A 25,768-nucleotide genomic window follows, 5' to 3' on the forward strand; every position below is an offset into this window, starting at 1 on the left:
TAATGGTTCATGTGTCTCTTTTTTTTGTTTGTTCGTTGTTGGTGGAGGGTCAGTTTAAGTTTTTGTTTTGTGGTTGTGTGCTGTGATTGGCGACCGTGGACCTTATCCGTCTCCAGCAACCGAAGATCAGGGTGAGTGTTGCGTGTTGTGTTGTTTGTGGGTGTGAATTCCGCCACAAAGCCCTATTAGTAAATAGTAGTCATGACATCAACTCTTTACTGGTGGAAAACTCTGATATTATCAAAAGATATCTTACAAAAATAATTACATATACAAAGAAAGAAAAGCTATTGTACAGGCGGACAAAACTCCATATTTTATAAACTCGGTGATGTTCCTCTCGGATTTCAAGTATAACAATATCAACAAGCTTCTGCAAAGTTTGACAGGTGAGAATTCCTTTGATTATTTTTCGAGCATTGTAGTACACTGATGTTAACTCGTGCAATATTTTCAAGGCATCATACTAGATCGTTCTGTGTGGTGTGAAACAAAGAATGATAAAATAGTAGTTGCAAGTAAACTTGCAATCTGAATTCATAAATTAATTACATTCCTCAATAGATGTGACAGCTCATGCATGGAAATGGTGTTGGTTTTTAACTGATGTTAAAAGGTTCGTCTTACATTACTTGTATATTTTATATATTTCAGCATGTACTGACATTTCGTCATATCCGAAATCTTCAGCGCTATCAGCATGGCCACATACGAAGGGTTGTGACAGACAGAAGCAACCCATTCCATGCCATGACGGAGGAAGAATTTCTGATGAGGTTCCGATTAAGTAAAGAATGCACCCTTTCATTGATTGCACGGATAGAACATCGGCTGCCCCACGCCTTACCAACGGAGGTAGGCATGAGCCGTTATCACATTGTTTTTATAAGTTATTTTATTGGTTTCTGATGAATGTGTTATTTGAAAGGTTATATGATGCTGCCTAGAGATAATATGATTAATACAGTAAAGGATTATACAATTTTTTATGTAAAAAAAAAACATGAGAATGATGCCTGTACATGGTCTGAGTGAAGTATTTCATGATTTTTCTTTTTCCACAGGCTGTCCTGTGCCTTCTCACCTGCAGGTCCTAATTGGATTGAGATACATTGCCACTGGAAACGACCAACTTGGTATCTCAGATTGGTGTGAAGTATCACAGCCTTTTGTCAGTAGATGTGTTGCCCAGGTACCCTATGCGATTGGAAGTTTGTGTGCAGAATTCATCAAGTTTCCAGACCAAGATAATCTTACTAGGACCAAGCATGAATTTATGACTATAGCTGGAATGCCAGGTGTAATTGGGTGTATTGACTGCACTCATATTGCAATTGAGATGCCAAGTCACCCACGTCCTGAAGTTTTCCGCAACAGGAAAGGTTATTTTTCATTGAATGTACAAGCAGTTTGTGGTCCTCAGTTGCAACTGTACAACATTGTAGCTCGGTGGCCTGGCAGTGCACATGACAGCAATATTTTTTAAAATAGTCGACTCTGTCAAGAACTCGAAGATGGTATTCTGCCTGGACACTTGTTGGGCGACAGTGGCTATCCATGTCGTGAATATTTGTTGACTCCTCTGACAGCTCCTCATGGCCGTGGAGAGAACCGCTATAATGCTTCTCACATAAGAACGCTGTCACGTTAAGTGATGGTTTTGCGGGAACTGCTGGTTCCCCGCTCGTTCCCTTTTGTGGATTGCTGCCTCCTTACCTTCAAGAGTGGCGACCGTGACAGGATAGATTGCTCAGGGGTACTTGGTGGTTCTGGTCTGTGGAGCGACGCTTGGGTGATCTTTGTAATATTTATTATTTTGTAGTTTTGCCTTTCTCCCTGATTTCTTTGTTTTTGTTAAGATGGAAGAGTTTGTCTTTGATCCAGCTGAATTTTGGGGTCAGCTGACTGTATAAAGTATTTGTCTATTTTAAGTAAAAAACATTTGGTATCTTGTGCCCAGTGGTTAGGAGTCCCGCTGAAGGCGGCGGACACTAAGAAGGAATTATTGGTGGTGGTTAGGGATAGGATTTCTCAGGGTTTGGCTGAAGCGGAGCATTTGGTTAGTGGAGAGGAAAGTGATGGTGAAGGTAGTCTGTTTAGTAATGGTTCTGAGGAGGACAAGTTGAGTATGAGAGCAGGTTTGACTTTGTTTGAGGATCCTCCCCTGCATCGGCATTATTTATGAAGGTCCCGCCAATTTACCTAGGTTTAATGTATCTACTAATCCTTTTTGCCTCCCCAAATCCTGCTCCAGTTGAACCTCTGGCTTCTGATCATATTTTGGGAGCGTCTGAGGAGGAGGTGGAATATAAATTAATTTGTAAAAGGATTGAGTTGAAGAAAATAGAGTTTGAGGAGAACGAGAGGATGAGGCGTCACGAGTTGGAGATGGCAAAAATAAATGTGGAAATGGCTAAGCTGCAGGGGTCAAATATGGTCAGTTCCCCTAAGAGTACTTAAAATGATAAATTTAATTTAGGTGCGGCACTAAAATTGGTGCCTGTCTTTGACAAAAGAATGTCCCGGAGTTCTTAAGGCATTTGAACGTGTCGCCACCCGGTTGTCCTGGCCCACCGAGATGGACAGTGTTGATACAGTGTAGGTTGGTGGGTAAGGCAATCAGGGTGTACAATGCCTTGGAGGAAGGAATTGCTCTGGACTACCAAAAGGTTAAATCTTTAATTCTCAAATCTTATGACTTGGTCCTCGAGGCCTACCGCCTCAAGTTTAGGAACTATCCTAAACACCCTTCTCAGACCTTTGTTGAGTTTGCTAGGGTCAAGGAAGAACAGTTCGATGACTGGCTGAAGAGCTGTCAGGTAGTTTTTTTCGCTGCATTGAGGGAATTGTTGCTCCTTGAAGAGTTCAAAAGGCCTGTAGTAGGGAGTTGAGGGTCCACCTTGAGGAGGTCAAGGCGGTGAAATTGAGTAGTGCCGCTCAGTTGGCGGATGAATATGGACCGATCATAATCCGCTTGTTTTCATTGAACGTATGAAAGGAGCCAATCAGAGGATCTTGCGTTGGGCTCTCTTGCTTCAGGAATTCAAGCTGGTTATTAAACATATAAAGGGGTCTGAAAATAAGATTCCTGACGCTCTCTCTCACGAATTTGAAATGTTTGCCTCCTCCCTCGTACGCTGACCTGCTCGTTTCTCCTGTGGGTTTGTATAAAAACAGTTTTGGTATATTGTAAGTTGATATGTGTGCACGTGAATTTCTTTAGTTTAAAATTTGTAAGTTTGTTTTCTTGAGTTTTGTGACTCGGATTGGGTTGTTCTGGTTGACGTTTATGTTTGGTGCATTGTGTGAAGGTTGGATCCGATCTGTGTAAACTTTCTTGTTGTCGTACATAGCTTATATAGGTCACGGGCTCACGGGTCTGTAGCACAACACAGCCGTTTTTAGGCGCTACAGGCTGGTGTATGAGTGGTGACCTAGACTGAGTTAAGGTTAATCTATTAAGGTTTTGGTCTTTATTTTCGTTTGACTAATATTTATGTTTTCAGAATAATTTAACCAGGTCACGGGCTCACGAGTCTGTAGCACAGCATGGCCGTTTTTTAGGCGCTACAGGCTGGTGTATGAGTGGTGACCTTGGTTGAGGTAGCACTATCCCCATGGTGGTCGCATTATATTATTGTTGTCGGTTATCTAGGTTTAGTCTTAAGTTATTTATCTCCAAGGTACGAAGTTTTTTTTAAGTTTAGTGTATAAATCTAGTTTTATTTTTAGGCCATTAACTTTAGTCCTGTTCTGTTGTTGTATTTAGGTCTGTTGTATAATGACCTTTGTTTCTTCTTTTCAGGGTCTGTGTTCTTGTTTTGTAGTTTAACTTTAGTGTTTATTTCCAGTTTCCGATATTATTTAAAAAAAAAAAAAATTGTGTAAATTTTTTTTTCCGAGGAGGAAGGTATTAGAGTTAACGTAAATATAAGAGTTTCACTTATTCAATTTTGCAATATCAAGTAATCTAGTATTAAGTGTATTAGTTTTAAGGAATTAATATGTAAGGACGTATTTTTAAGGCAGTTTATGGAAAGCTTTGTTTTGGTTTCGTTAGTTTGCGCCTCCTCCCCGCTCGTTAAAGTGTTTGAACTATCGTATTAACGATTGTGGTCTTTTGTTTACCTTTTCTTGAGAGTGGTGCGACTCCCGTGTGGTGACGATTGAGGACGGTGTTTTGTCTGAACAGTTCGGGCCGTACTTTGCTTCCTGAAACATCTGCAGTTGGCGTTTAGTGGATTACTCCTTGAAACCAGAAATTGTTTTTGAAGCTGCCCTTCGCAGGTACAGTTCTGTCACCTGCGACGTCTTGTGTCCTGTAGCTGTCGCAGCTGTCTTTGTCACCTGCGACTTTGTCGTGCTGCCACCTTGGTGGATATCCTTGTCCAAGGAGTTGGGTGCCGCCGCTTTTTCCCGGTACTCCCGGAGTTTTGAGCAGCTTTCTATGATAATTTCAAGGACGCCCTTATAAGCTGCAGTTGAAGGAGCAATCTGGCTCGTGAGGTGGCAAGTAGGGAGAAAAGCACCAGGTAGGAGTCTGTTTTTGTGTTGGCGGGCAAGATCGCCACCAGCTTCCCCTCATCTGTGGTTACCTGTGTGTTCGTCCCCTCTCCTGTTAGCTGAGTCCAGTTGTGTTGAGAACACGGCCTCCCTTAAGGCGATAAGTTTATTTTGGATCACGGCTTTTCGTCTCTGAGTGAGGAGGTTTGAACTGTGTAATTATAATTCTATTTTACTATCTTTAAGTTTATATATATATATATACGTATATTGTTACAATAATTCTATATTTAGTATTAGTCAGGTGTGTGTTTAGATTGTAATTTGTAGGTAGGAATTTAAGTGTTTTCTCTCTTTTCGACCTTTTTCCTTCTTTCCTCCATTATTAGATATAGGTATTTATTGGTATTAAGTTTGAGTCTGGCCAACCTCTGAAAAACACATTATTTTTGTCAGTTTTTTTTTTTTTTTATTTGTGCATCTCTTCTTTTATTATCATTTCTGTCTAGGGTTTAGCTCTTTAGCTGTTAGGTTATCCCACGGGATAAATTAAGGACTAGTGTGAGTCCTAGGTACTTGCAAAATTGACTTGGTGTTTTTTTTTTGCTTGTTAATAAATATTATTGAGTTTTCCCGAGTGTTTTCGTTTTCCATTGACCATTGTCTGCCAGTTACCTGTGTACATCACTGAGCATACCTAAAGTTTAATTAGAGTGCACAAAAGACCTGCACCACGGCCCAAACAGGGTTTTAAGAGTGGCGACCGTGACAGGATGGCTCTGTTTTGGCTGGCGGGGTTGTTACGGCATTGGAGGGGATCATGAGTGTAAAAAAAAAAAAATAATAATTTTTTTTTTCTTTTAGGTGGGGAGGTGTCACGTTAGTGATGGTTTTGCGGGAACTGCTGGTTCCCCGCCGTTCCCTTTGTGGATTGCTGCCTCCTTACCTTCAAGTTTTTTTTGTTTTGATGTTTTCGTGGTGAGCTGCCGTTTTTCTGTCTTCAGTCGGGTCTGGTTGGGCAGCGAAGGTAGCGGCTGTGGCAGCAGCAGCAGGCAGTTTTTGGAGTCGACGTTGGTCGAGTTTTTGAGCAGCAAATTGGAGCACGCCTACGAAGTGGAGCACGTCGTAGAGGTGGAGTGTGACCATGAGTAGTCGTGTGACCACGAGCTGCTCATCTTTGATGACAGCGTGAGGCTGTCCTGACGTCTCCATCGGGGTTTTCTGGTTTGTGGGTTTTTGTCCCTGTCGTGCAGCTGAGGGCTGTCTTGGTGCCCCGATGGAGGACGTATGTTTGTTTTTTTTTCTGCCTGCTGTTGTTTATTTTTGCCTTTTTGTTTAAAGCTACTTTTTGTTTATAAAGTTAATTGTTTAACTTGATTTTGTTTAGAGCTGCCTTTTGTTTCATTTTGTATTTATGGTTTTTATCTTTTTACCAGACCTGACTCACTTGTAAATTTTTGTAAATAAATTAATTTTAAGCTTTCTTTATTGTTTTTGTTGTTTTCTCCTCCTTTGTTTGTTGCATCTGCCGTCAGTCAAGACAGCCCCGTCCTGAGTATGTTAAAGAACCTGCATAACGGCCCACTCGGGTCGTTACAAACGCGAAACACTGTTGAGAGAGCATTTGGCTTATTAAAAAGAAGATTTGCATGCCTTGGAAAGAAAATGAGGACTTCTATGAGAAACACCAAACACATAATTGTTGCTGCTGCAGTTCTCCACAATTTGGCAATCGCCTACAATGTACCTGAGCCAGATAATGCAATTCATGAACTTCATAATCCACATGACCCAGAAGCCCAAGGAAACATAGAAGATGAACTGAGGCAGCAACCTCAAGCAATGAGAAATATCCAAGGAGTCTTGAAAAGACAGCAAATCATAAGAGAATATTTTGCTTAGGAAAAAAATCACCACCACTAGGATTAAAGTTACCAAAAAAAAAAAAAAAAAAAAAAAATTTAAAGTATAAAAAACAAATCCTAACACAAACTTTGTATTGTTTTTTGGTCACCTTACTGTATATACAGCACAGGTTTGGTAAATAAAGCAGAAACAGTTATTTGTAATTTTAATTTCCACAAAAATATACATATAGTAGCCAAAATATATTGCAGACTAGAGTAAAATGCACAAGTTCATCTTTGCAGTAATATATATATGTATATATGTCTCCCTGAAGAAAAAAAAAGTAATAATGGCAGGTCATCGTGCATTAAACACATTAATTAAATGCCAGTGATTAAACAATCTTTCTAAAATAATAATAATGCTTTATTTTATTCATCAAGTCCATTCTCTTGCAGACATTAACACAAAACACCATTTCATCACAGCTAAAATATATATAATGATGTTGCACTGAAAAAAAATTGGTGACATTAGATCAATTTAAGGCATCAAGTTTATCACACATTTTTCTAGTTACTTGCCCTAGTTCCCCTGTAACTTCCAACAGTTTCTTGCCTACATCAACCCAAATTTGATGAGCCTGGAGACGAAGGTTTGCATCCTCCTCTTCTTGTTTATATTTTTTTAGTTTTTCTTTTTTAATTTCAATATCTAGCCTGAGGCTTTCCATGGTCATCTGATGTTCCTTTCGCTGCATCTCAAGAGATGCTTCGAAGCTGGCCTCTTGAGTGAACTTAGCAGTTCGTCGGCGCTTTCGGGCTGAGGTGGAATTTGATTGGCCAGGTGTTGGTGTGCATTGTGAAGTGATGTCTGTGGTATTTAACTGTATAGAGGTGGGTGTGTCTCTTGAAGTATAAGCTTTCTGTGAGGAGACTTTGCCAGCTGGTGTGCTTTGTGCTGTGTTGAATTCTGAGAGTTTGGGAGGTGTTTCAATGGAGTCCCCAGAGTTGTTTGTGTGCTGTCCCATTATTTGAGTATCAAATGTTATCTCACACTCATGCCCATCATTTCTTATTCCAATCACAGTATGTGGTTGACCTGAAATGACAAAAAAAAAAAAAAAAAAAATTATAATACTGATATGATTATACTGGAAAAATTACTTTTGCAAACTGTAGGGCTACTAATTCATCCTAATTCTATAAAACATTCCTTAAAAGTAGAGTAAATATTAAAGTAATGAATGATTTACCTATTCCTAATACTAATTACACATTTGTGGGTCATACCATGTTAAACATATATACTTGTGCAGTAAGTTAACAATTCAGAAAATAGGTTAGGTTACAGTGAAATTTGAGAAAATTCCCTATGTGACAAGAAGAGAGGAGTTGCCTAGACCCGGTTAGCTGGGGGGCTGTGCACCCCAGGATCCCCCTTTTTTATTCAACAGAGTTCCACCTTTATATCCTTACATTTTAGGCCAAGATAAACAACTTTTCTTCTATAATTTCAACTACATTGACTGCGTTCTTGCGACTTGCAAGAATATTACCAAATAGGAGCTAATTTTACTTTTTTACAAATAGATAGGTGGGGGATAAGTGTAAAACAAGTGATTTCCTCTCAATTTTATAGGTAAAAAGGAATAAAGTATTTGAAAGAAAATCAATAATATATGCAAAGCATTCTAGCAGAGCTCTCTGTAGAATGATCAAAGTAGGACTTACCAGTACTCTGAACTGCATCACAGTCCAGTTCATTCTCCTCACCATCAAGGTCATCTCCAATGATAGAAAGAATTTTTGCCGTCTCTTCATCTTCAGGCTTTGGAGGAGCACCCCCACCTGTCCTCATAGTCTCCCGCTTATGGACAGCATGCTGTTTCTTTGCTCTGAAATTTTTACAAGAAAGTTAAGTGGTTAAATGAATATCTTTGTTCTAAACAATTAGGCTAACCAGTATATAGCCTGAAATTAAGACCAAAAAATTAGGCTAACCTGTATGTACCTGAAATTAAGACTAGTACACACTTCGGGTAGTTTACAGTTTCATTGGGCAGTCTGTGCAATTCCTTCTACAAGGACCAATCCCTTCGCCAAGGTTAGTAGTTCTGTGACCCCCTGGCATTATAGGAAAGGTTAGGTGTAGTTATGTTCACAGAAAGGGAGGTGTCTAGGGTGGGGCAAAGCGCCTCCGGCCAGGTTAGAGCATGACGCCCATGTTAGGTTAGGTAGGTGAGATATGGTTAGGTCAGACTGTTTGTATTCGTCCGCCATCTGTACCAGCCAGGAAACTGGCAGACAATATCCTTGCCCAACAAAACTGTAAGCACTCCCAAACTAGACTCATTCTTAAGTGAGGATTATTTTATTATTTTCCTGCTTTGTCTCCCCCATCCAAAACCCAGGTTCTCACCTATGGGCCCCCCAGATTCTTAGGTGGTTGTAGTTATTTTTTTTATTATGACGATATTTAATGTACATATTAGGGTGTCTTTTATTATTTTAGCTACATGGAACGCCAAATACTCATGCGGACCTGTTGTAAAGAATTACCTATCAACCTAACTGAGGCTTAGCATGTATAGTATATGAACCTGATAAACTAAGGTACATCACTGATAAACATTCCTTTAGCGGCAACAAGAATTTATTTGTACCAAATAAAGGTTAGCCTGAAATTGCTGCTCCCCATTGAAAAGTATGTTGTTCCTTACATGTAGCCTATATAAAACTAGCCTCACCAATCCATAAGCTGATGCTTGGTTATGTATGCAGGAAGCAAGTCAAAAGTACTTCAATATGGTTTTGAATACTTACTTTCCTTTTGCATTCTCCCAGACTTTCTTCAGCTGTTGCTGGCTTCTTGGTGGTCCATAACCAGCTGCATTAAATAAGTTGGTGACTTCTTCCCATGCTGCTTTTTTCTTGTGATTGATGCGGAAGTCATGGCTCTTGTTGAACAAAATGTCACTTCTTTCCTCAATCAAACTCACCAGCATTGTTTCCTCGTTTGCAGTAATATACCTTGCCCTTAGACCACTGTTTTCCGCCATACCGACTGTCTATATCTCGTTGAAAAACCAAGAACGTGCGAGACGCTTGCAAACAAATGATTCTCCGGCATACCAACTGTTTAGAGGACAACACACACCCTCTCAGCAGGGATACCAATCACACCCTCAACTGTAAGATGCTTTAAGCATAACACCGAAAAATATAGGGCTTCCCTACACTTTCCTTAGGGCGTAAAGAAGGCCCTATAATTGGAGGCCCTGTATTTTCTCTTAGCATACGGCCGGGGTCCCAAACTTTAAATCCAATTTGGGCTCTCTACATTGGTGAGAAGTTTAAATGCATAATATAATGTTTAAAAAAAAGTTTGAATGGTAACCTGCATAATTCAAAAGACAATACAAAGGTGTTTACCAGCACATAGCAGTAGTGTACAGTAACAACTGTTGCTGACTTGAGATCAAATCACTAAAACCCAAAACAACATAAAATGTCAAAATATTAAAAATAGCAAATTCTAAAAGTAATTTGTATTTTTCCTAACATACAAAACTAAAGTTCTTTACACAAGAATTTAGCTTGCAAACCTGAGCTGGATGGCCATTCAAACTTATTGACAAGGTGTTCAACTACTGGCAGGTAGGGGAAGCCCCGCCCACCTGTCAGTCTACAATCCACTTTGCCTTCCGGCCCAGGTACCAGAGAGAGGGGTGGCTGAGGTAGGCCATTAATGTAAAGAACTTCAGGTTTGTACGTTAGGAAAAATACACATTACTATTAAAATTTGTTATTTGTTCCTTCACAAATACAGTACACACCTTCATTTTTTGCATAGGAGACTTACCCATTGGTGGGAGGAATCTGGGTACTCTTTGAACTGACTGGTAGCTTTGCCCAACCTGGGATGTTACCTTCCTGGTCTGTTAGGAGCAGAGGAAGGGACCCTGCACCTCTAGCATGTATGGGTACAGCACATGCTACACTTCTGGACCATTAAGTAAAGGGTTTGCACACCATTACTCAATCAGGCTATATGAACCCATACTGAAGTGTCACAGACAATCAAACAGGTAAATACAATCAACAGGCTTTATAGTCTGTTCTCCTCTCCCCTTGCTAAGAGAGGAGAGGAACTTGAATCCCTTCATTACCAATGAAAAGACTGGTGCTCCGTCAGATAACTAACCTGCACTCACATCTGCCCAGTGTATACAGAATGACACTCTGACTCTCCATTTACCGTAGAAGAAGGAAGAAAAAGTGAGAGAGAGGAGAATAAGTCATTCCCAACCTGTCTCTTGCCAACCAGATAATTAGACAAGAGGCTACCTGTCCCAAAGGGAGCTGGGCTTGCTATCCAACCAGCTGAGCAGTCACTACTGGTCCATGATAAGTGTGTCTTGGGCTGGTGGGCAACATTCTGCAGGTATACTGAAATCTGACAGGTTCCTGTTGAGTGCAAAGTAAAAGGTGATTATTACCCTAATATCCTCAGTTGTCTGGACTGCAATTCTAATTCCACACTGGAAGAGACAATGCTCACAGATCAACTTACAGAGCCAGGAGGAAGTGTATTCGAAAACTACTTCCTTAACTCTGTTATTACAGTACTAACCAAAGAGTTGTCAACATACAAATGTGAGGTGTTGAGTTCCTTCAAACAGAACTCAAACAGAACTCAATAGTATCTCACAAGAGGCAATACTGAAAAGTCCTTCAGTGAGGAAAACAAGAAAGGTTCAAACTGACATGAACAACAGTTCTGAATCATGTTTCAAAATTCCAAACAAACAGATGTCTATCCTCCAGAGTACCATACATACGAGAGCCTAGATGACTCTCCTACAGTATACCCATGCCAATGCCAGGGCTAAACGAGACACAGTCTCTGGGTTCAGACCTATAGCAACACTTGAAAAGACTCATACAGTCTACGATTCAAACTCCTATGGGAGAATGTCATGATCCTCTGGGGTTTGAATCCCTGAGAGAGAAAGACTGTTATAACTTCTCAGGAGGAGAAAAGACCTCCCTCAAAAAGAAGAGATCTACTACTAGAATCAAACCCTTGTTGAAGGTAAACAAACCTTTCAAAAAAACCAGGGCAGAAAGAAGCTTTATAGCAAAGGCAGGTGAGCTCCACAACAATATGGTCTCCACAACAATAACTGGAGAAGATTTTAGTCTTAGAGACAGAGAGGCTGGAAAACATTCAGGCATGAAGTGCCGGGAATCTCAATGCCCATAGATACCAGACCATAAGTAGCTGGATCTAAAGTTACCAAAAGAGAAATATCTCTTAGGACCTCACACCACAGTACTAGCAGGTCCAGATATTACTTGTATGGACACATGGGAAGTCCAAATTTTTTGCTAGGGAACAGCAGAAATCAACCTGCCATTGACTATGTACTTTAAGACGAAATGTCAGTAATGACATAAGGTTCAAGGTTGCCTTCCAGGAAAGAGAGCTTTCTCCATGCTTAAACTAAAGCAAGCATGAAGAAGAAAGAACTCCAGAGCTACCTGTTGTGCCAAACAGCAGCCAGGTGAAAGCTCAGAACTTGGAAATCAAACAACTTCCTCCCCATACAAGTGATTAGGGACCAATGTTCCCGTTACCTGTCTCCGATTGCAGAGCTGGTGTTGAAAGGTATCTATGCATCAGCCCTAAGTGAAATCACCATTCTGAGCAATGCCCAGGTGTGCATCCTACCCATCATTGGACGTGCCCGACCATGAAAGCAACCTTGGGGGAGAAAACCTAGGGGCACTCCCATGTACAGTTCCCATCATATTGCCATAGTCTCAGTCCTCTGAAGACACAACTTCTTGAGACTCTAAGTTGGGAGAAGAGGCGAAGTTGTCCTCAGAACCAGCCTCTACAAGGACAACAGGGAACTCAAGAGGAGTGACAAAACCAAGCAAGTTGTTCCCAGATACAACATGAACTTGTGTACAACTTCCTGAGTTTGCTGAAGCAAGAATACTAAGAAAACACCCTTGTTGCTGCTATAAATCAGCAACCCAGGTGTTCACTCTCTGGTCAGGAAAGAGGGTAAAATCTTGCAGTTCAGCACCACCAAACTTAAGAAAGCAGATTATCCTACAACCAAAACTGTAACAAGCTCACCAGGACAATCCAATACCTGAATACACCCAGTATACCTCTCAAGAGCGTAAGTTGACACCAACGTAGCATCTTCGTTAGACCTTGGGGGAAGGTGAATAAAAGTCCCAATAAAAGACCTTCTTCCCAGAGAGTAAAGCTGAGTTATTTTTGAGACAACCAATATCTGTGTAAAGTATTTGAAAAATACCCATCTTTTTAGTCCCTCAAAGAAGAAAGAAGTTGCTCTCCCTCAACTTCTAGCCCCAATCTTCAGCATCACACACCTCCTACTACAGGTGAGGTCCCATTGTGAGCCACAAATAGGGAGAGGAAAAGGACCAGAAAAAGGAAGAAATGTCAGGGACTTGGAAGAGACTGGCACTCTCATAGGAAGAGACTTGCACTCTCATACAAGCGGCAGCCGCTGGGAAAGAATGCTGCCCTTGCATTTCCCCTACTCTTCTTCCCCTTAGCACCTTTTCAAATACGGACGAGTGATTAAAGGTCAGACGAAACTCCTAACCGGAGAAGTCTGAGAAACTCCAAGGGTTGAACATAAAAGTTCAACCACAGTTTCTTATATGTACAGGAACATTCCAGGAGCTGAAAAACCCGAGACACCCCTCCTATACAAGGTCGTCCATCAAAAACTCCCATGATCTCATTCCACACTTGGCCGTATAACCCATTCGGCTCTAAGACCAATAGAAGTACATACTCCCTCGTAAAAAAACGGGAGAAAGCATAAGAGCTTCCTATCCTACCCCAAAGCATGAGAGCTTCCTATCCTACCCCCAATGCTTAACCAGCTCCTGTCCCTTGGAAACCTCCAAAGAAAAAGGGGGAAATAGTCCCTGGCAGCCTTGCCCCAGGCATGGGGCACGAGTAGCATCAGGAGGTCCCCAGGCCAGCGGCCTAAGAGTTTTGACTGGACCAGTACCCTGGTAAAGGTTTGCATCCATGCAGCAAACTACGGGTACAATAGTACCATAGCGTGAGCCAAATCAGTCCTCTTCCTCAGAAAAGGAACAAACACTGGAAGCCTATCAAGAATTCCTGCTGGAATAGCCAAAAACAGAGGAAGATCAGAGGCAATGGAGAAACTCCACAATACCAGTCATTACTGAACAACCAGATCCACAGATTAGAGCCATCAACAGTTCCTGAGTTGCACGACTGGGTCAAGGCAGCCCTCTCTAACAGCCCTGAGGAGCTGGAGACATAGGGTTGAAACTACTCGGTCACTAAGGCCAGAAGACCATGGAAGGACCGGGAACACAGGTTCATTGCTCCTAGAAGTTCAATTCACAACTGAGAATTCGGGAACCAAATAAGCAGTGCAAACGGCCATGCAAAGGATCGCTGGGGGACAGTCAAAGTGTTTCCCTATCACCCCATTCACCCAACCAAGGAAAGACAGGGAGAACACCCCTAGACCATCAACAAAGAAAGATAGGGAGAACTCCTAGACCATCAGCAAACCTATCCCGACCTGTACTCAAGTAATAAAAGCCAACAGTCCGTGCGAACGAGCTGTGCACACCCTTCCCTGTGCAATTCCAAAGGATTGCGGGGAGAAGGGTTGAAGTGATTACCTTTTACTACAGTCATCCGATAGGAAAGAAGAGGGAACACACTCCAAACTAGTTGCCCCCCATAAACCTGGTCCGTAGACCAAGAAAACATGGAGCAAATGAGCTGCACAAAGGATCAACACACTTTTTCTCTCAGAGAAAGAAAAGAGAATTCGACTCAAAGCAAGCTCGAAAGCCAACAAGAGATGAGACAAAGAGAACCTTTAGACTAAGGAAATGGCACTCAGCGCCAGCCCTGCCTGGGAAATCAATCGCCAGCATTGATCAAACCTCCCCGCCCTACTCCAAAGAAAGAAGCTTAATAAGCCTTTTAACATAGGGCAGATACCCCACCCCCCAACTATAAACTCTCAGCCATAGTCAGAGTGGAGGTTCAGTTCAGAGGAAAGATGTAGATGATGATGATGATGAAGGGAAGGAGAAAGCCTGTATCTCCCTCCACCACTGATGAAACTCGCCTCATCTGCAGTAGTCGAGGATTCAAAGACTAAGCTACAGATATCAGAGGAATAGGGTTACACAGCCAATTTCCAACGAATACAAAGGAAGGCTGTACCTGAAAGGTAAGTATCATAAGCAGTTTTGTGCCTGATGAAAACAGTATTCATAGCAACAGGGAAATAATTCCTTGTAAGAAGCCTTATTTGGCCAATGGGTTTGAAAAATGTAATACAAACACATAGTCAACTACCAATGGTTACTTAAGTTCAATCAATAAAAGTTTGAATGGCAAAAATCAGACAGAGCAGTCTTGAAAGACAACTGGACTCGACGGTGGCCAGAGGCTAAGTGGAGTGCAGATTGATAGGTGGGTGGGGCTTTTCCCCACCTGTCATTAGTTGACTGCCTAGTCATAAGTCTGAATGGCTGTTCAAGCTTGTGTTCTCAAGCTAAATCCGTAAATCAAGAACAAAGATTTGTATTCATGTAGGAATAAACATACTTTACATGATGAAGGAAAGCCTCTCTATCAATTAGCATCAATATCAAATTATTTACACATAAAAGTTTCCTAGTTGTTTTCTGAACTCTCGAAACACCAATGCTTTGCATTTTGAAAGACCAGTTTCAACAACTGCCTACAAACACTGTGGCTCTGAGCAATTTCAATCATAGCAAAAAAAAAGGAAGTACGAGAATGAAACATGAATAACCCTTCAGAACACTACTTGATTTCTATTCGTGTTCTTCAAATCATTTCTGATTGAATCCAAAAGGAGTACAAACAAAAGCATTCTCTTTTACTCTTAACAGTATAGGCTCAAAAGTTTTGTTTTAAGTGACAGGTTAACACTGAAGAAAATCTGTGACACAAAAGCTGTATGGAAGGGAAAGGCTTTGAAATTATGACAGAAAATAAAATATTTAGGGCTTCACACAATCATCAGTATTTCCTACAGTGTGCCACAAAAAGCACAGTAATCATGATAGGCTCTACACACCAAAGGGTATGCAAGTTAAACACACACACCAGTAAGCTGTAACATACTGCTAAATAAACTACGGCACATGGCAGCAAGTAATGAACAGGAAAATCTCATTCCATTACTTCAGGAACATCAGTTGTTGGTATCATCCATTTTACTTTTATCTACACTGATGTTCGTATCATCCATTTTACTTTTATCTACAAGTTTACTAATCCTTAGCTTTTTTTACTAAATTATTTCAGCTGCATATGATTCTGGGCTGGTGATGAATTTATGTGGTTTGAAATTTATAAAGCCGCTGGCAAAGAGAAACTTGCAGTCATTCAAATGAACACAAACTATACCAAAGACTGAAATACAAAGACTGGTCATGGTCAGAACACCATAACACTAAGGAAGACTGCACATGGTCAGAATACAACAATGAATGCAAAGATTACTCCACAAAGACAAAGGCTACAAAAACATAAATAAATAAAAGAATTGGTATGAAAATATAGCTATCGTCCAAATGTCTGAGTCCAAACACAACATAAAGTATTACCTACTTTCCTTCCCTTTCATAAGACAAAGGATTCCTCATTACATTATTTAGGGGCAGCATACACTCTACAAAGGTAAAAACTGCAGGCAAAGAAAGACTAATAACCACATACCCTTGCCCAACAAAATGACACTTGAGTGCAATGCCAATCAACTACCAGCATAACTTTACAATACTACTTTTCAATAAAACTCGCTTCAAATTGTATTGGGTGGTAAAAAAAGTTTTGCTTGTGTGTGACTCCATGGAATGGTTACATTTCCTGATATAATAACAACAATTTCTTCAGCAATTCAAGTTTACTGACTATACCCAATTTGGCATATTAACAGGAGTCACCAACCAAGAAGAACAGTATACTGTATATGTCTGTTGAGTGAACTTTATTCCAACAATGGATACTTTTATGCTGTTGAGATCTAAAAGTCTGTCAAAGTACCTTTTAGGCTAAAAATTAAAAATACCCTGAAGGAATACAACAGTGGTACTTACTTTGTTATTACTAAAGTGAAGCTGTGATAAAACTAATGGTACATCACTGGTATGATATGGAATGCACTGGACACACAAATGACAAGATTCATCGCCTCCTAGCTTTTGGTCTGTTGAAAAAATGAATATTGTAGTGTTCACAGAATATATGAGTAAAACAGTACAGTACAGGAAAATGTCAGGCATTGTAACAGGGATCCTCACTAAATGGACTAACATTTTCATATGATTCTTAATGTTTAACAACTCAATAGTATATAGATTAGGGGGCATGTCTGGCCACATCAAAAGGAACTGATATAACTGCACCAAAATGAATATTTTCCTTCTGCTTTTTTGGCTGCAGCTGTACCAAAACTGGATTATTCTGACGATGTTATCTTTATGTGCACAAAATTTTCTACTTCTGTATAAGATGGAGTTTGTAGCATTTGCTATGAGAATCTACATGCAAAAATCAACTCATAAAAGAATTCATATACCTTCAATGGAATGCACAAAGAATGAAAGATAGCTAAAATGGATACAACATGCTTTATCTCGTACCTTGCAATGGGGAATGTAGTAAAACTGCCCACTTCTTGATATTAGCACTGATGCCAATGACAGTATACGAACTACAGCTAGTGTCCACCTGAAAAATATACATCCTTAAAAACCTTGGTATGATAAAAGTAAATATATGGGTATCAATAACTACTCCATTTATATACATGCCTAACATGTTTTCGAGCCACAGTTCATTCAGCAGTTGAGAAAAGGATAAGGAAATTTGGGGTGTTCCTGGTTTGCCAGCCTGTCTTCTTGTCTTTTTTGAATCCTCCCTCCAGTTGGTAATGATAAAGTGACTCTGCTTTCCATGCCTCAGCTTTTTGCTCATTCAATTGTGGGGAGATTCAGTTGGTTTTATGAATGTTAGGTAAGTATAGTAATAAGAAAACTGTTATTATTTCTGTGAACCTTACCTACCGGCTACCATTTATATAGTTTGATTACAACACCGACAAGGATACTGGACTAATGCAGTACTAAGCAAACTGGTAACCCAATCCATAGAAAACATGACTGGTTTTATAGTTAAGCCAAGTGAGTGCCTCTTACCTGATGTAGGATATCCTGCTGGCATTCTCTTCCTCCAGTTGAGGACTGATATCAGGGATAATGGACCTCACAGAGTATGCAATCTTCAAAGGTACAATTATACCGGGATTTGTTTTGAAGCAAGTATGGTGATCTCTTCTCACAGATCACATTGTACAATGTGGTGCCAAACCATATTGACAAAAATATCTAATTAAAGGCAGGTAAACACCTATACACATGTGCACCTTCATACTCCCTATAACTCATTACCAGGATTTTGAAAACAAAAGAGAAAGAAACAATTTCTACCTTGCAGTTCAAGCTAGATAGTGCCAGCAGTAACTGAGGGACTTAATGTATGACAACTTCATGAGGGGATTACCATGCCTTTTAAGTAAAGGGATACAAAAATGGAATAGCACCTCCACTGCACCAAATTAATGTCTTCCAAACACAAATTTTTCATAAAATCAAAAACATAGTTAGTGCTTGAAACACAAATTTTTCATAAAATCAAAAACATAGTTAGTGCTTGAACTACATGTGCCTTTACCTTGAGAACCAGTAGAAAAGACTCATCTGACCTACTTTGAGCTCGGCAAACGTAAAGAAAATATATAAAGGGACATGGTGTATTCAGCCATAAAGAATATTGGAATCCTAATACTGCAGAATAAATTATCAGTTTCTCTTGCCATACATAAACCTTAAGGGATCTAACTGGACATAAGAGGGCCTCCTCTACATTCCCCACTAGCAAAGTCAGATTCAATACAATGACAGCACAGGAAATTATTTTCACGTTATCTTTGCCTGGGAGTGCAGCAAAACGAAAAGTGCAGTAAAAAGGAAAGGAGCCCATCACCATTCAAGAAGCAAACCGTATCAGAGAAGTTTGATGTGGCTAGCACCATCAAAGACAGGATTTTAGAGAGGCTACTTCTAGGCATTCCAAAAGTGATCTATTCAAGAATCCTAGAACCACATCTAAATTTCATAACTTCTTATAGGAAGATTTGGATGCTTTATTTAGAATGATCTAAAGACTTCTTGAATTTACTTATTGCTGGAGATAACGTTAAAAATCATGATTTACCGCGGATAACACTGGCCTGCAATCTATTATGTCCACAACAGAAAGTTTCTTGGAATATCTGAGAAACCATAAAAATTTTGTTATGCTGACTGGGTAGGTAAGGGAGGAAGAAATCCCTCTAGATCAACATCAGTTCTAGTAAGGGTAGCCAACTTTCTCTGAACTGAGTACAGGTTTTTAAAACAGGCTCAGAAAACCCTCCAGCTTGCAGGATATGGTCAAGAGACTTTAGGTTGTTAGCTGAAACACAATGGAGCTTTGTGAAATCTTACTCTGTGTGGCTGCTCAAGCAGATCTGGCTAAGAATCAAGGCCAACCTATCACCAAAGACATTAGGTCCAGTAACCATTCACTCTGTGGCCTCCATGGAGTTCTGATGGCCATTATCATATTTCTAGAATCTGTTTAGTACTTGCCTCTAAAGACCAAAGGGAAGAAATGCCAAAGTCTAGATTGGCCCAGCCATTAAACACTGCAACTACTACCCAAACTTGAGGATCTTGGCAGGAAGAGCAACATAGCCAGTTGTTCTGCCTTACTGTAAACATACCAATGTTTAGCAACATCTAGGTTCCACAGGTTGTGAAATACTTGTGGGTGTAGTAACCATTCTTTCAGTAAGATCTGGCCTTTCCTGCTCAACTAACTGGCCAAAATTTTGTTACTGCCTGGAACAAACTGTGGCATCAAAAGTGAGCTCTTGAACTCTGACCAACATATTCTCTGGAAGCTTGAATTTCAAGTCAATAACCCTTGTGGGCTTGTTCCATATGAATGGGTTTCATCTTCTGAATCGAATTCTATGGTCAGCAAGAAATTTGTTCTTTCCTGCCTCTTACGGTATGAGAGGGTTGTCGCACTGTCTGAGAAGATTACCATTGTCTTTCTAGAAACTAAATCTTCTGCTTACACTGACTCTTCCAACCAGCCAATAATTCTAGACTGCTTATACAGTGGGCTCTTGCTTTCTATGACCAAAGAAATTACATATCTAGGTTTCCTAGATAGGTGCCCCATCCTACTCCCAACACATCTGAGTATAATATTAATTAGGCTCCACATTAGAGGGATTTCTGTTAATAGTGATGTCTGCTTTTTTAACTAGCACAACTTAGATTCTGTGATAACTGATGAAATTTCAACTATGAGATTGTCTGGGAAGAACACCTATCACATAACTTCCAATGGAATAGGTTTAGTCTCATTCTAAATTTGAAAAGACAGACAAACTTCTCCAGCAATGACATGTGTCCTAGAAGAAACAATAACTTCTTGACTGGCAAGGACTCTAAGGAAAAGAACTTGGAAAAACCTGAAAAATCTGAGAATATCTCCATTCTCAGATAGGCTATCACCTGGGATGGAACTAGGATTAATTCTGAATATTAATGAATATTCCCAACTAAATGGAGGTAAAATATCAAATCTTTGGCTCACATGACCCTTCAAGAAATATCCCCAGGACTATCCAGTTGCCAACGTAAACGAGAACTTCTGAATCCCAAAAGTACCATCATCTGGACACTGGGCTTGGAGCTGGAAAACTACGGTATTAAAACATAGTGTGAATGATTCCATGGAAATTTTGTCAGAACTAAGAACTTGTTGTGGTTGAATTTATAATGAATTCATAATTGTTTTAAATATTGCACTCTTTTAAAGTAATGAAGAGCCTGTCACATTTTTGTTTCTCTTTCATTATTCAAATACTGTAAAGTATAATTTTTAGAATTTTTAAATATTTTACTTATGTCTTATTAAGCAGGTACTGTACTGCTGTAAATCACGCTGAAGAGCTGTCTGACTTACTGTTTTGTATATTTACTTTTATAAAATATATTTATATGCTTACAGAGTATTTTTCTTTGAATTAATATTGCAGCCTAGCCTCTCATCATAAAACAAAACTAGTGTAGTGTGTGATTAAATTAACAGAGTTCAAATAAATTATGCTTAATGAAAGCATCTGCTGCTCCCAGGCAATCACTCCAGAACTGACAGGACCCAATGTTGCTTGATTTTGGTCATCAGGCAAGAAGAAGTGTTTTCAACATGGTACAATTGTTGTCTGCCGGAGGAGGACTTCAATGGAAGGAAATCATGTTTCCCTTCCTGAATATCTCCACCAACCAAGGACCTGCTCCTAAGCCTTGCCATTTTTACCAGTAGTAAGCAAGCCTCAGGCAAGTTCCTTGCACAATGAACAGCTGAAGAAATCCCTGACGGAGGAGGAGGAGGAGGAGGAGGAGGAGGAGGAGGAGGAGGAGGAGGAGGAGGAGGAGGAGGAGGAGGAGGAGGAGGAGGAGTCTCCTCTTGTAAACTGACCTGGTCTGGCAGCTCAAGCAATGAGTTCTCTGTTCCCTTTTCTGGCTATGCTGTCGTAAGTGAAAGGTGGACTAACTTAGGATTAAAAAATCTAAGAGTCCAGTAGGTCAAAGATCTATGAGGCCTTATGACCTGGAGGGAAGTTATTAGAAAAGGAGGAGTACAAATGTTCTTTCCTTTTCATTAGCATGAACTGTCTTGCCAATCCATGAAAGTCCTGTAGAGACATTCAGATAAAATACCATATTCCAAAGAGATTTGTATTTTTCCTAGGATAAAAACCTACGCTTTCATAGATGGAGTACTCAGTGCAGCATGAACTGCGGCTGTCTACTTACTTAAAACCAAATGCCTAACGGGTACGATTATGAGTTACCTGTGGCCTGAACTGGGTTAGCGTGTACATTTTGTTCTCAGCTGTCTCAGTGTGTAGTTGTTGCTGGCCTTCGTCTCATATACTTGAGTTTTTTTGTGTGTGTTACGTGTTCATGTCCCTTCTTCGTTTTCGCTGCTGCATCTTAACCCACATTGTGTTGTTTCCTCCTCCACTAGCCCTGTGCTTTAGTGTTGTGCAGTGTAGAATTGATTATTCTAGTGTGTCAAGGAAGCATTTCCGTCTTTTTTCTTTGTGTGATCCGACCATGTGGGTGACCACCTTTGTGTGACCTAGCATGTAGTGTGACGCCACGTGTTGTTCCAAGAAACTGATATTCCAGCGGCAGCACCATGCTCATGGCTTTCACACTCTGGTAGCGCCCTCAAAAGACATGTCAGCAACGATCACATCTCCAAAACCCTGAAAAGGGCTTTGCAATGCTTCCATAGATGGCCAAATCCCCTGCTTGATCCTGCCCACAACTTTATGATGGCCTTATAAGCTACAAATTTGGTCTCAACAGAAAGAGAAGGCAATCTGGCATTCCTGTGTGGTAAGAGCGTGCTCTTTGTTTGTGAAAAGGAAGAGCCCTAGAGTAAGATGCCTCAGCCATAAGCATATCCTTTTTTGCCCTAAGCCTTGCCTTGACCATTCATTAAGGCAGATCTACAAACAACCTGTGGAAGAGCCAAAGGCCACTACTAATACTGTACAAGCTCTCAAATCCTGAGTATCAGAAACATGGATAACATCAGGGTGTAATTTGCGCTTCTGAATATCGATAAATCATAGACAGGAAGAAAACTACTTTGGAATCAGGGACAATCTGGGAAGGTTGTGGCTGTACAGCAATTTGAAAAGTTTTCACCTTGATTTAAATTTTTAAAATAGAAAAGACAAGCCATTTGGTGAACTATAGCCTACCCTCCATATGTTCACTGTTCTAAAGACAGTATTTACCTCTTGCATGTCTGCATGCCCTCCCTGGATTTATGAACTGCTAAAGATCTTTTTTTAGATGGACTTTCAGTGGGTTTACTGCTTTTCTCTTTCAAGGTTGTGACAGAAAGCCTCGCCACTAAAAGAGACCACTTTGCAGTTTTGTTTGACATTTATTACTTTAAGCATGTTTAAAATAATGTAAACTTCAATATACCTAACATTTACAGCAATAAAAGTACAGTGAACCCCCCGTACTCGCGGGGGATGCGTCCCACACCCCCCCGTGAACAGGTCAAATCCGCAAATGCTTAAAACCCCTCTAAAAACACTTAGAACTGCCCATTTTGATAGCTTAAACCAAGAAAAACCCTGTAAAAATGCTTATACCTGAGTATTTTAATAGTTTTATCACAAAAAGTGCATTTATTCATGAAAATTATATGAAAATACAGTAATTAGTGAATATTTCTCAGTGAAAAATACCGCGAATGGGCGAATTTTCTGCGAATGATGGCTAGATATGTTCCACAGAGAAACCCGCGAATGCGTGAGTCCGTGAACCATGAGAACGCGAAAACGGGGGTTTTACTGTATGCATATATTCAGAATAATTGCTTCCCTCAAGCTAGTTTTGTCACAACACAATGTCAACAAACAACTCGAGTGCTTGAGAAAATACAAAATAGCAATTGAAACCAAAGATGCTACCTAAAATTTTGAGGTATGAAAAGCTTCAATCAAACCCTGAACACTGAGAGAACAGACTTGTGCATGAGTAACAAAGAACACAACAACAAAAATGACACAAAACAAAAAACTGACATACCAAACTATTGTATTTTGCCTGTGTTGAGAGTTGCCATGTGGTATTTAAACAAGCAGGCATGCAAATGTGATAAAAACACCCAGAAAGTTACATCGTTACGCCCACTAGGCTACAGGATTATGTCTAGCTTTTGAATTTGGGACCACATTCCTTCAAAAATATATGGTAGTTCAGTGTCCTTGAATGACTCAAACTGTTGCTTACACTTCTCTGAAGGAGCCAAAGCAGGCATAGATGATTTTCTCCTACCCACATGGCTTTGGTAAGGTAGGCCAACCTGCTCCAGGATTAGGGGTGGGTGTGACCAAAACAGAAGTGGTAACGGACACAAACCTTCTATACCCTGGCACTACTTGGTTACCCAGCAGACAGCTCTCTCTGACAGCCACTGAACTAACACACACAAGTCCAGAGGCCAGCTCCTGCACAGAAGAGGGTGCTGCCCACCCTCTGATGCAGTTATGGAATACAAAAGTCTGCTGGAATTGCTGGGGTGAGAGAAGGCAGTGCTTGGAGAAAATGGTGGGTAGGAGGATACAGTGTGTAAGGTTGCTCACAAGTTTAATGAGAACACTGCTTCAACTATCTAGGCCTACCTGTTCCTTAAATAATTATTCCACATCATAAACATTTTTAATAAAATGTTTCCAGCTCTTATCTGCTTCTCTCCTGATCCTGCATTTAACATATAGTATCCCAACATAATTGCTTGTTTTACTGACACACATCAAACATTGAGTGTGTCCATTGCACCTAGTTATAAGAATATGATACCAGTTTTCCGGTACAGAACAAGGAAAAAAACTGAAATACTTCCCAATAGCAAGAGCACACTACTAGGGATATTAACACCTCAACAGCAGAACACTAACCGAGGCATTGACAACAGTCGCTTTATCATTGCCTACTGGAGGAAGACAGGCCGGCAACCTTTTCTTTTTCTCAACTGCTTGAAAGTCATAGAAATTATATTTTTTCTTTTTCTTAAACTGCACTTCAAAACTGGTATGGCTACAGCTACATAGCCTGATTATATTCAGTTTCCACATCTCATGATTGGTGATGTCCACTATGAAGTAATGGTTTGTTCATTCATACAAAATTAGACTGGAAGATTTTTAAGCTTCATAGTACAAAACTATAAAATAAGCAATTGCACCACAAATCTGAAAGCAACACAATGCAAGCCATAATTTAGCATTTAGTTTTTAATATCTATTCAAGGAAAGCATAATTTTTCCCTATACAATACTGCATTTGTGAGTACAGTGTATATTCTAAATCTGTATTTGTATCATATAAATTTACATTATAATATATCATCTGTACAGATTTAAAGATTCACCTCAAGGAATATCAATAAAATTACTTTTCCACCACAGGCCTATTAAGAATGTGATAAAAACGTAACTACTCTCCTTAATCGTCTCAACTGAATCTATGGCTTATACCTAACTCCGACATTACCTCTGAACAATTGTGAGCTTCAACAACAAGATTTCCCGAACCAGTGCTAGTTGGGTCACCTCTGGCAGTGCTATTTATTTTCGTTAATTCCTATTATGTTTTGTTGTTATACGACTGTAACCTCACAGTCAAAAACAAAAGTTTACAGATTTTCACTGAGAACAATTTCAGGGACCCTAAGTGCACCCTCATATGGTTTAGTTATCCACAGCACAAGAGGTCAAGAGTTAGCAACAGACAGCTTGGGAGGAAGCTACCTTGATTTACAGTCTACACTAACTGCCAACAACTTCAATTCCTCGTTTCAGTATGTTGGAGCATTCACTTAAAGAACACTGATGTACAGTATGGTGGCCAAGGTTTTTACCTTAACTTACAAGAATGTCAAAAGCCTGTCTACTGTTTACATTTTTCAGTGTCTGTGGTTTGGTGAACTCTTGCTTTCCCGTTTTCCAAAAGTTACCCATACCTGGAGCAATTTTTGAGGACACCACAAGCATATTTGTAAGTGAGATCTTAGTATAGTATAAGCATTAGTTAGTAAGCATATTATTATTTGTAAATAACATCTTAGGATAAGCATTGTGCAGTATTTGTTGTAGTACTGTAAGCAGTATGTATGTGTATATTATTAATAAATATAGGTTTTAAGAAAGTGGTCTGATTTCTAAGTCTTCGTATGACACTGCGGCTCACCATACTCTATACATCCTGGTGTGCTGAAAACAAATAATGAAAATGAAACGAAGTTCAAGGTAAATGCCCTTTCCTGTGGACATACAGCGAATGTATTTTATCAACATCATTGCTAGGTTTACCAAAAACACTAGAGAAGTTGAACAGCTAGATGAAAAGAGACCTGAAGGAAATGAAATTAGGAGGCCAAACGGACGATGCAATGAACCCTAGTCCTGTATAGTGTTCCATGCAAGGCAAATGGAAAGAAAACAAATAAGGTATAATAATTTGTTAGCAATAACAATAAAGTTATCAAGAACACAGGAAATGATGATAGTGAGAACTAAAGTATGCATATGAAGACAATATGATCATTCAACTAATGAACTGTTTTAACTAGCTCATAAGACAGTCAACAGTGTAATATAAGA

The 25,768-nt window shown here is 39.9% G+C and overlaps 1 protein-coding gene, 1 long non-coding RNA gene and 2 pseudogenes across 2 annotated transcripts; 3 read left to right on the plus strand and 1 right to left on the minus strand.

The window, feature by feature from the left end:
* Positions 1-678: 678 nt before the first annotated feature.
* On the plus strand, positions 679-1,567 carry LOC136830477 (putative nuclease HARBI1; annotated as a pseudogene).
* A 74-nt stretch (positions 1,568-1,641) lies between these two features.
* LOC136830277 (uncharacterized) lies at positions 1,642-6,103 on the plus strand. The gene is made up of 2 exons (XR_010850626.1): positions 1,642-1,724; positions 5,457-6,103. It is a non-coding gene; the product is annotated as an uncharacterized lncRNA (long non-coding RNA).
* Positions 6,104-6,561: 458 nt separating this feature from the next.
* On the minus strand, positions 6,562-10,045 carry LOC136830276 (myb/SANT-like DNA-binding domain-containing protein 3). Its single transcript, XM_067089656.1, has 3 exons — positions 9,177-10,045; positions 8,085-8,248; positions 6,562-7,452 (listed from the first exon to the last, which is right to left on the minus strand). The coding sequence occupies exons 1-3, from the start codon at positions 9,410-9,412 to the stop codon at positions 6,890-6,892; spliced, it is 963 nt and encodes a 320-aa protein (XP_066945757.1). The 5' UTR covers positions 9,413-10,045; the 3' UTR covers positions 6,562-6,889.
* A 7,560-nt stretch (positions 10,046-17,605) lies between these two features.
* Positions 17,606-25,768, plus strand: part of LOC136830478 (trafficking protein particle complex subunit 8-like) — a 61,525-nt pseudogene continuing 53,362 nt past the window's right edge.

Source organism: Macrobrachium rosenbergii, chromosome 46 (genome assembly GCF_040412425.1).
Source record: "Macrobrachium rosenbergii isolate ZJJX-2024 chromosome 46, ASM4041242v1, whole genome shotgun sequence".
NCBI lineage: Eukaryota > Metazoa > Arthropoda > Malacostraca > Decapoda > Palaemonidae > Macrobrachium > Macrobrachium rosenbergii.